Source organism: Augochlora pura, chromosome 5 (assembly GCF_028453695.1).
Source record: "Augochlora pura isolate Apur16 chromosome 5, APUR_v2.2.1, whole genome shotgun sequence".
Classification (NCBI taxonomy): Eukaryota; Metazoa; Arthropoda; class Insecta; order Hymenoptera; family Halictidae; genus Augochlora; species Augochlora pura.
Window position 1 is genome coordinate 10,469,086 of NC_135776.1, and position 12,375 is coordinate 10,481,460.

The 12,375-nt window shown below is 35.6% G+C and overlaps 1 protein-coding gene across 1 annotated transcript in view; it reads left to right on the forward strand.

The window, feature by feature from the left end:
* LOC144470503 (echinoderm microtubule-associated protein-like 2) overlaps positions 1 to 12,375 on the forward strand; it is an 87,575-nt gene that overhangs the window by 10,391 nt on the left and 64,809 nt on the right. The window contains exon 2 of the mRNA XM_078181736.1: positions 11,105 to 11,209. Within this exon, the coding sequence (XP_078037862.1) occupies positions 11,164 to 11,209 (46 nt within the window). The 5' untranslated portion in view covers positions 11,105 to 11,163. The remainder of the gene's footprint in view (positions 1 to 11,104; positions 11,210 to 12,375) is intronic.

Below are 12,375 nucleotides of genomic sequence, written 5' to 3' on the forward strand. Positions count from 1 at the left end.
ATCCTTTGAAATTCGTCCCTAATCATCGTTGCATAACGGTCACTGTGCTAAAACCGGAGTATGTACTGACGACGTGAACGTTCTGTTTTTATTTTGTTCAAGCTCTCATTAAACGAAGTACCTATAGAGGAAATACTACGCAATTAGCTAAATCGTGCATTTAAATCCCTTTTGAATCGTTGTAACAAATGTATGGAGACAAGCGGAAATTTTTTGAATAAAACACATGAAATTTTGCGTATTTTGTTTCTATCTCGTTCTATTGGTCCAGTCTTAAAAATTAATTATCATACTGTGTACCTATTTTGTAAAAACTGTGGATTTGCATAAACATCCGCGGTCTAATCATCGTTGTTATGGTACTTTTCTTCCGATTCGCCAATAAGAGTCTCTTTTCTTGTCGCGACTCCCACTAGTTGAATAATGGCAAAAGAAATTACGGTGCTGAATGTCATGAGAAACCCGCATATTGTTGGCTCGTTGTCAGAAACTGGTCTCGTAATTGACATGGAGGTATGGTTGCAATCTTAGTTGCTTTATTTCGTGCCCTTGCGTGACAATTTTTAAAATCTTCCCTTGTATACGCAAGTATGTCTCGTATCTATCAAGTGTTTACTTTAACCCTTGTACGTGAATTGGGTGTATTTACACAAAAGATAATATTAACACAAAAGACAACTACAAATTCCTACTCTCTTGTTTTTAACACTCGATCGACATACAGTGAAGTTTTTTTTATCGCAAAAATTGGTCAAAAGTCGATATAAAAGCATGTTATGCAAAATAAAGAAGTTTTGCTTTCCAACATGGTTAAATGTCTAGAAAACAATATTCTTCAACTATTAATATTTATTTGAGGGAACGAAATAAAGAAAGCGTATCGATGGTATTCTATAATATAAATCACTACACAGATGTCCAAGGAAATATATGTTTGATAAATTATTGAAAGTACAAAAAAGTTTAGTAGTGAAATTTAATAATGAAGTCTACTTAGTTTTTTTTTTAAATGGAATATATGTATAACTTTTTTTGCATATTTAGTTAGTACAAAAAAAATTGAAATTCAGTTCTATTTAATTTGTGTATGTTTATAATGACATTTTGCAAAGTATAGGAACAAAAGCTTGTTTGTAATGTTAAACTAATATAAATTGCGTTAATTTTGTAATGTCCTTCATTGGCATTCTTCATCTTTAATGGTGATTTACAGATGCGGTTCCTTGCAAGATTTCTATGAGTTCTCGTCAGGCCAGTTATTTATCTTACTATCGAACTGAGATATGAAGAGCTGTTATACCAACGATACACTAGCGAGATCGATACAGTACTCGTCCGCACTGTGTGATGGCACGTCTGAGAGTGTTTTAAAAAGGATTCAAATATTATTGTCACCCACTGCGTCTTACTAGTTCAATAAAAAACTGTTTTCTCTGTAGACATTTTAAAGTCTTCAACATATACTGAAGTCGTAACTTAAAGTACAATACCACTTGAAAATCTAAAAATTGTCCATTTTCTATCGAATTCAGAGCTGTTCGAGATAAAAGTTAAAACGAATTGCTTGTATCTAAAGCGCTCTAGCCTATTTTATAGAACATAGAATGCAATGTATTTGAATTTGCCCATTCCCTGAAGCAAATTGCAAAACACAAGTACTATTCGAATTTTTCTTTCAAAGAATTGCGCAAATTATCGATAATTGGCAGATTTTGTCCGAAAACCAACAAAATGAGCCAGGTATCATTAGTCTCTTTTACATAGCCAAAGGCTGTGTAACTTCGCGCTAATAACACGGCGTCAATGGTCATAGAAACGACTCTGACTAATATACTCAACGGAACGTATTCGCGCCATAAGTTAGAGTATCGTCTAATCACGTGCTTCCTTTTAAACACGCTGAATGCTAAGCATCTTGATAACGGTCCGCAAGCATTCTAGGCTTTCGAGTTAGCCTTATCTTCGCGTACTAGTTTTTCTAATGACGCGTTTGCAATCAACGAAAACCAAAGCGTTCAATTAAATGACTATAATGCACGTAATAGGAGATACCACACACATAAGGACACTTGTACACTTTGTTCTTTTTATAATACGATTACGCATAGACTATTGTACTTACAACAATAATTATTATTCGATCCTCTTATCCACTTATCTGAGATTATTCAGTTATAGTGGTTTCGTTGCGCATTAAGGAATATCCAAGTTATTAATAAAATATAGGAAACGGGTAAAATGTTATAGGATTCCTAGTCTTCTTCGTATGCTTTTATATCCATGGTTTCATTATTCATTTTTCTAACTTTTTTATGAGGCATTCTAAAAGTTTAATTAGGGTATTAAATTAAAGTAAAAAGAATATATGAAAAACAAATATTTCATATATTTTCAATACTTTTTTTAAATATTCTGATCAGGCTTGTTTGTAATATTTATACAAAATTTAGTGTACCTTGATTACCTTATCTGAATGGTATTCATACATTTAATACGAATATAAAATAATGTCATCAAAATAGTATAAGATATAGATATTTCTTCTATTATAATTTTTCGTTTCAGTTGGTCTCTGGAGTGAGCTAATTTATGGTTCCTGTACTTTCTTTTGTTGTACAACGGAACTACCGATAGCATCCATACACTTTCTAAAGCTTTCGTTCGCAACATGCACAGTATGACAATTAACTTTGAAGACTGGTTCCATATCTCAGTAAATAGTGACGGCATCTGTTGAGTGTTAGCATCGTTAGAAAGACTCGGATACTCAAAGTCGGGGCACATAATAATCGGATGAGTAGTATCAACAGTAGTATCAGTGATATCAGTAGTTTTAAAGTTTAAAAATATTTTGATATTAAAATTTTACATTAGTTCGAACAGTAATCGTGTCCGTGAATAGTTATTTGAAAAATATATTATCAATTATACTATTATCTATTTCTTATCTTACAATTCGAATTGGATTCGAGTGACGCTTATTTGAGTGCTTACAAGGTAGATTGACAGGTATTTCGAAAGTTATTTGACAAAATATGAGAAGAATTGTCATAAACGTTTATTAAAAAAAATTATTTCAATAGAATGTTTTAAAACGGTTCAGACAAAGTTGAGGTTGATCAGGGTAATCTGGGCAAAGAGTTGTGGTTTTTTTGTATTTGCTCGTGGCTTTGATCGGTCCATAAAGATTTTCAACTATTTCAATGATCTCCATTTTTGAAAGTGTACGAATACTTCTTACACCGGCTGTAGGTGTAGACAGAAACACGTTAAGAATTGGAAACTCTTTAAAAGGCGAATCGTACACGCTTAGAAGAAGACACGTCGAAATCCTTAACAGTCGGATGATGTCACGTGTGGGTGACTTATTCGGCTAGAAGTTGCACACCCACTACGAATTTTAATACGTTACGTTTTCTCGTTCCGAAACTGGAAGTAGAACTATACTGTCACCACCTGTTTTTGAAAGGCATACTATAGTGTACGACCCGATCCCCCAATAAAATTTTGTTGAGAAATGAATCAAATATTGAGAATGTTATTCACTTGTAATTAATTCATCCATTTATTCCATTTTGTAACATTGACAACAGGTATGATCCCAAAATTGTTTACACAAAATTTACACATGTTACACTTTCCAACATATATACGTTCACATGTTCAAAAAGCAGTTATTTTAAATACAATGACAATACTAAGGAAATTCTTCCAATAGAAACATTAACATGCATTTAGCATAGCCAGTTTATGATAGTCACAACAGGATGTAACAGTATTCGTCGTTTGAAAATAAAAATGCGAATCTTTTTATTACGGGTTTTTTACGCAGTTTCTTTTACATTTTATGATTAATAACTTGAACTTAAGTAATAGAATAAATAAGATTTTGTTACTAATTTCTGTCCGAAAAATAGTGCAAATAACTGTTATTTTGGGTTCTTAAAAAGGATCGAGCATGCATCTACTAGTATATTTACAGTTCGCCCGAAGCGGATGTCGCTGAAAGTGCGCGGGAACGAGGTGAAACACAAAACCAGTAAGCATTGACCTGGCCAGAAGGCTGCCTTATTGGTGCATAAGGCTGGACTCCACGAAGCTTATTTTACGATATTGCTGGCGAGCCGATACACGTGCCTCTCCCCCCTACGTGTTCATTTCTTATTCGTACAATACTTACTGCAACGCAAATGATCCTTTATAACAGGCACTATAACTGTTACAACCGAAACGAAAAGCTTCATTTTCGATTGTAACTTTTTCGGTTACAAATACGACCATCTACTCTGGCATACGACAAGGTAAAAGTACCTATTATGGAACTCCGCCACAACTGTTATCTCTTCTTGAAACAGTAACACAAGTAATACAATAAAAAATGGACAGAACGCATGAAAGTGGACGTAAAGATTCTACCCATATTTTTAAACTTTCTTCTTTATGAATTCACTCCCGCAAGTACCTTGATGTCAATTTTGATGCGTAATTTTGTATCTCAATGTCAAGGATTTTAATGATATTGAAATATATTATACGTAGTCCATATGCAATTAGGAGGAGTTTAAGTCATCATTTTTCTAATTTCGAAATTGTTTTAGAGTTACGAGCTCTTAAAGTTTCCAGCTTTTGTTGATTTTTGGAAGAACTTCTTTCATGTTTGAATTCATATCTTCAAAATAGTTAAATGTACAAGTTTGTGACTTTTTTCTGGTCCACGAGGAATATACGTATCTGAGCAAATTTTGTTTCTATTTGAAAATAAATGTTCTTTCAACGTACTAAAATACAAAAACAATTTTGTTTCCTTTGTTTCTAAAAAATATGTTGGGCTTCTGTGAGCTTTCCTCTTTCAATTCGAAGTCTTTAATTCACAGTTTCTCAGAAACCGTAATTGGGGTAGGACGGTCAAGGTCGCGGCGAACACCGACTCGAGTAAAAGGAATACATACATGTACCGCGTTCTACTATGGCAGATATCTATAATTGCTAAATGCCCCTACTGAACTATTTTTCTTCCAAAGCCTGATTTAAAAATATTATTTAGAATTAATAGAAATAATGATTTCTCGAATTTTTCTCGAATAATTGTTCATAAGGGCGAGCAATAAAAGGAATTGTATTTTATAATACGGTATCGAATTGTTTCGCATTGGGGAAAAATGATTTTCAATAACCATGACAAAGGAATGTTTTGTTATTCTAAGAAACGAGACAATAAGAAGAAACAACTATATTATGTTGAGACACAAAACGAACCTGAAATTTACATTGTTCTTAATATTGTAAGGTTTTTCTGAGTATGAAAGGCAAAATGGTTGAGAGTGAGAGTCGTCAAATACAGAATGAATGAGATAGATGTTTACAGAGTGTTTGGGCAGCTTCGAGTGTGCTGGGATCATTGCTTAGGTTCTTCGAAGTCTTGCGTGACTGAAAGATAGAGCGTGAGTGAGTGAAAGGGAAGTAAGGAAAGAAAGAGAGAGAATAAACAAGAATGAGATAGAGTGAAAGAGAGTGTATGCGAGAGAGAAAGAGAGAGAGAGAGAGAATGGTAAGATAATGAGGAAGAAGACTGGGAGGGGTGGAAGAGTCGACGGGAATTATCGATGCATCGCAAGGAGAACCGTTACCCTGCAAAATTTTGTGTTTTGTAGTGTTATCGTTGTCACCGTTGTTGTTATTAGTCGTAGGAAGTTGTTGCACAATATCGTTTGTGTCGTCTTTTATATTACCATGGAGATTTGTAGGATTTTCAAATAATAACCCCTGCAATGTCTAAACGAAAACTTAACAAAATGTTATATTTGTATATTCATATTTTCTATCATTTCTAATATAGAAATACAGTAATGATTCAGTTAATGTCGCCAAGTAGGAATCGAAAGTCGTCACGAACTGAATCCGAAGACATGGTTATCGATCCTCGCGGCTCGCCTTTGTATTTGGGGACATCTCATAAAAGAAAGAGATGGAACGAGACTCGGGGCGAGCGAAACTACATTGTAACCTGGAGAGGCAGCCGCCGCATGCCGGTGTATATTACTATGAATACATACATTGTAACGCTAGCATAAAAACGATTACTTAACTTTCTTATTTCCAATTTTTTATACATGAAAATTTGTTTAATATATTGGTCAGATTTTACACCGTATTTATTCATTATACGAATCAAGTATTTTATTTTATTTACGAAAAAAAAACATTAAAAAAACCGATTCGTAATTATAAAAGAAGTATTAAAGTCAAAAAGAAGTATTAAAGACAATGCTATATATGGTATTGTGTAATTCGAGCGACAGCAAGTGTAGCCTTCTCTACACGCCATCGGCCACACAGTGGCGACAGAAAGTGAATCAAATCGGACACGCAATCGCGACAGGAACTGCAAGCATCGCGACGACTTCGACGCGGTAGGTTTTCAGATGGCTTCGATTTCGAGAAAAGTATAGATATTAATTTCGATTTTGAGATAGTAGATGTAAAGACTGACTCGATTTCGAGACGATAGGTGCAAATATTCCCTCGATTTCGAGACGGTAAGTGTAGAAAATCGCTTCGAGGTCGCGACCGCAAGTGAATCAATCGGACACGCATTCGCGACAGGAACTGTAAGCATCGCGACGACTTCGATGCGGTAGGTTTTGAGATCGCTTCGATTTCGAGACATTTAGAATTCTACGCGTTTGACGGAAAGTGTGGCGGAACAATTTACTGTATTTTTTCCATCAATCCTGGAATTTGAAGGGGCCTTGGAGTAAGGATGGTTGAACAGTGAGAAGCTGTTTAGATACGAGCTCCTCGAAACTCAGCACCGATAACGAAAAAAATGGTTTGCAGATTCATAGAAAGATGGTTTAATTGCTAATTATTAATAAATTGGTAATTTGCTATGGGAAATCGTCCAGGTCAACCTCCTACGGTTTTGGTACCGTTGCGTACACGACCAGGATGACCCTTCGGATTATCCCGGTTTACGGCACGTTCTGCCTGTAGGCTTTTTCGAAATGCTATTATGAAATTCTCTTAGAAATCTTAACTTTGTGACACGTCACGGTTATTGAAGAAAACGGTAAAATTATGTCATGTTTAGTCTCATTTTAATCAGAAAATTATCAGCAATATGTTAAAAAGAAATTCAGTTTTAAAATCTTAAAATTAAAAAAGTTTTGTTATAGTATTATGAGTTGTCTTCCGGGAATTAGAGTCAAAGGAGCCGCGGCGCGTGCCGCAGCACACGTGTTCATCGACTCCGTCGAACTTCGGCATCGGCGTAGCGAAGAAATCGATAAATTACAGTGGCGTAGGAATAGCACCGCGACAGGAGTAGAACCGAAAAATTGCGACAGAAATCGAACCATTACTGTATACAAATATGATATTTTGTTAAGTTATTTTCAATAAGCTGGATAACTCAGTTGAAAGAGACCACCTACAGTGCTATGAATAATACAAATTGAAAGTAACTTCTACATTTTTATAGATATTTAAACACAAACCAAAGAGAAAATTATATTCTTATATTTAGAAATATTAGAAAATAAAAGTATATAAATAGGATATACCATTCCATTTTTGTTTAAATATCACTGAAGATGTAGAAATTACTTTGATATTGGTGTGATTATTATTCACATTATTGTGGAAGAACGCAGAGTAAAAAATGTGCCTCGTACAACGTATACTCGTACGTATTATGTTTATATGAAATCTATGACTTGTTTTGCTATGTAAATTTACCCCCTTGAATATTAACCTTGACAATGACTCTCGCCTAACCTTGATTACAATCGAATTTCTGTCAGCGATAATTATTATCAGCAATTGAAACAAACATTTCTTGTCGATAACTGTTATCTTATTTCTTTGATTCAATTTAATTGTGGTCCTCGTACGATCATGTTTAGAAAAAGTCCTTGTTTATTGGTGTATGAAATGTTATCTCATTATGCTATTTTTAGTTTCAAGCTACGTACTTTGGAAAGAGAGAGAATATACCTAAGTGTATGTGTGTCCAACATTTAGAGGATCACCGGGGAGCATAGCGATAGTTCATAAGATTCGATTTTGTCAAAATATTAGAAGGACTATGCAATATGTAAGAATTAAAAATTCGTAACGTGATATCGTATGATGACGAAATCCCGAAATTTCGTGAATTTTTGGGTCGAAAATCATAGAAAACTGTAATCTTTGCTATCTACAATTATCCATAACACGTATTAGTGTCAAGTGATTTGAACGAAATTTTTAGTATACATCTCTTATCATCTTAAAAATCTTAAAATTGTAGAAAAGTTATAAGTGGGGAGAAGGAGGGTGTAAAAGGTTTTGCCGATGTGTAGACTTCAGCCCTCGAATAAACTAACTCACCGGTTGATGAGTGAAAGAAGCTGAATTTTATTACTGTACAAATGCCAGATCTGACGATACTGTCCGGGAATCGCTTGGTACAGATGATGGCGACAGTTTATGATTTTCGTCTTCGGTCGATTTTAAAATGATTTCTTGACCTACGATTTCGATCTTCCCTTACTCTCTACGCGGTCAGTTAAGTCATTTGCCGACTTTTTTTGTAACCTACGCCTCGTGTAATTACGGACTTGCCATCTAAAACCTACGCCGAAGTCACGGATTACTGGTTCAGAAACGGTCAAGGCGGAGGAGCATCCTGTTCCTCGATCTTGCGACAGGAGACTGCTGACGGAGGAATGAATGCCGCTCATCCCAGTGAAGGAGTCCATTTAACCTTGTAACGTTAGCGAGGAGCGTAGAGGTACGGAGCGACCTTCATCGGTCTCACAATTTCACGGATCGGAAGAATCAAAGAGAACTCAAAAAGGGGGAGGAAGTGTCCAAAAAGCAGCCTCGAGCTTAAAGTTCGGAGCAAATGTGGCGTGGCGACTCGTCTATCGGAATGCCGTATCTCAGCGTGGTTTGCTCTACTTATACGCGCCTGAGGCACACCTAGCAGCGGAAAAGCCGCGAGCGCCTCGCGAGCTCCCTGTGGTCGTGGTGCGAACCGTGGTGTCGTGCTCTATTTGCGAGAACCACGGCTTCCTCGTATTCGACGTGTGCAGTATATGCGGCGAACGGCGAGAAAGACGTACTCGTTACAAATTCGACTTTTATCCTTATAGTGTATAGATTATTTGGTGAAAAATTCAAACTAATATGTATTTTCATTTCTTGTGTCAAGGTCCCTTGCTGGAAAGACGGCACAATTAGTGTCGAGAGGCAAAGGGGATATCCCACTTGCTCTGCCTAACCTGCATACGCATACACCCACTTGTCTACAACCTCTTAAAACCCACTTCTATTGATAAACCAAAAGACCAATAAACTAATCGATGTGAAGAGCAAAGCGAATCAGTCGCCCGCTCCATCTAATCATGTATATTTTGCTTATCGCGTATCTTAGCCAATTATAATCAGAAGTCTGGAATGAAAATAATATGGAAGAGGCTAGGAAGAGAGTCTACAGGGGAGCGAGACGCTGACGGGGATTAGGAGACATTGTTTATTTACATCCGGCTAGGCTCGAGTCTCTCGTTTCCTGGAAATTAGGGAATAATAGGAAGGGATTGTTTCTGCTAATAAGCAAATACATTTACCCTGCTTCTGTCAAGACGTTAATATGGGTGGGTTCGTGGAAATCGGTCTTACATTTTTCTCTGTGCCATTTATCCAATAAGGCAGTGTATTTAACGAAATAATCAGCTATTTGTCGAGAGAGAAAAAGATATGGATACCTGACGAAAACGCTATCACGGGGAAAGAAATGTAAGCATCTTTGGAGATTGGTTATGTTTACTTGCAATAATTCCAAACAAATCTATCAGTAGCAATATTGTAGGATTTTCCACGCGCTTCTCTCGATAAACCCGCAAACTCTCACACAAGAATCTCCACCACGCAAAGTCGAAAACGGACTGACCCCGAGACCTCCGTAGGGCCTCCTTTTATACATAGTCAGAAACAAATGCACTCCATTCGCCCAGGTGTCATCAAACATACCGCGCTTCAATCGTACCGCGTCTCAATCGCACCGCTGTCCCCAAACATGCCGCGATCGATTATACCGCGTGTCACTCGCACCGCGTCTTCAAACATGCCGCGCTTCGATCATACCGCATCTCAATCAACCGCGTCTCAGTCGTACCGCATCTTCAACCGCACCGCTCGTTCACACTACACACATCCTACAATATGAACTGTTTTTAAAGAAACATCAACTGCGAAATGCTTGACAAAGGTTGAAATTAAGACAATTCGGATATTTTCAATGAAAATTGCAAACAACTTTGCTATTTCATTGTTATTATCATGTAGTCTCCTTTGATGTTTCCATTGTATAACAATCGCAAATGATGAAAGACTTGTTTTAGGTGTGTGAATCAGGCCGACATAATTCTTAGTTATTACTTACAACACGTATATTCGCAAGTTTTACATTTTTGAAGTCTTTCGTTTCGGAAGACGCGGCACGAGCTAGAACAGCCCAATACTACAGCGACTGCAACGACTAAACAGTTCATAAAAAGCGAAACGTGCAGTTTAATAGACAAAAAAGAAAACAGCAGTTCATTCTGAACCGTTGCCGAGACGAAATGTGCTTTCTTCTTATGTCGAGACGAACGTAAACGCGAAAGGTGCAATGCGTCCTAGTTTCTTAAGTAACTTCGCTTACACGTGGGTATTCTATGTATACGTATACCACGTTGTGTGTTAGTGCCACTCGTTTTCATCGATGAAGGCCGCGCTTATTTTCCTTTTATTGATGAGAGTTTAATTGCGCCCTGTTCATCTTTGACATTTTTTTTATACGCTCCCATATAGACAATATGTGATTTTTGGGAAATTGTATACGTTTTTCCTTCTTGAATAAATTTTTGCACATCTTAATGAATGATCTTTAATGTAGGATAAAAGATCGTCGTATAATTTTATTATTGATGATTCAAAACCTTGTAAAAATGGATTATTATATTTAAGTAAAAACATTGATTAATACTACGTTTTATTAATGAGGAAACAGAATAATTCATATTAATGCTTTAAGATAGAAGGGATCGTAATAAATAGAAATTTCGTTTCTTTTTTACAGGAGCCGTGTCTTCAACGCAGTAGAAACATCAGTATGAAAAGAAAAATTCGAACCTTACGATGCACGTAAACGGGCATTCAACACACAGCACAAGGCAAAAAATGGGTAAGTTTCTATTCCAACTGTATTATCAACTGTATTCTGTATCATTATATGTATCTTATCTTTTTCGAAACGATCGTTTTCTTTCGTGGCAGTATTAGATGGGCCCAGACAAAAGTCTGTAAAAGATGAACAATTTGAAGAAAGAATTTTTTTGCATATTATTATGAGAGTTATTTCTTTTATCATATTTAGAATAAAAAATAACGATGTAATTCATTGGTTGAGATTACTATTACTTCCAATATGTCGATATTGTTTTAATCTTCAAACAAAAGCATTGAAAGTAAAGCTGCGAAAAGAACTATTTCTTAGTTATTTCTTATTTCTATTTCGATTAAAATATATCCAGATTGTGGTTCTCGATAATATTCGTGTAACCTGCAACAAAAATTTTGTACAATTTTTTCCATGAAAATAATATTTTCGATCATGAAATAGTTCGATAACTTAATACGAGGTACATACCTTGCTTATCATATTTGGGATAAAACAAGTGACGACTAATATATGTATTTGATGTACTAATACTAGTATTTGAATAGGTTATTATTTTAAGAATAATCAAATTTTGACACTTATTATGTTTGCATTATATGCATGTAACGAGTTGATCGATGCACAGTGTCAATCATCCACTTCTTCCGTCATTAATAGGTGCAATGTTTGTCTCTGAGTTGGAAGTAGTTATTATGAGCAATATGTAAATGCTCAATATGTAAATGTATATAAATACAGCGATCATGTTTTATAATATTCGTTATAATCTTGAACTGTTTCGATGGTACACATCACTAAGTGCAACCACTTTTCATCCAGAAGAAAAAATTTATTTGTTTCACGACCTTAAATTCATATATAGTTTGGTGATTGAACCTAGGAACTCCCTATATATTAGTGTAGTTTTAATTATTTCATATTTAATTTTAATTTATTCTAATCAAACTTGTTGCACTTTAGATATTTTATAGGCTCTTTAAACTTTCAATACTCGATTAACCGGGTTGTAACCTTTCACAGTAGTGAAATTAATCCAGTTGCTCCGCTTCCGTTGTACCATAAGCAATAATGTCAACGTAGAACGTGTTTGAAATAACAAATTGCAGAGTGATATGGAATTCATACATTTTTTTATCATCTTGAAGCAACTTTAAAAATTACATACGAAA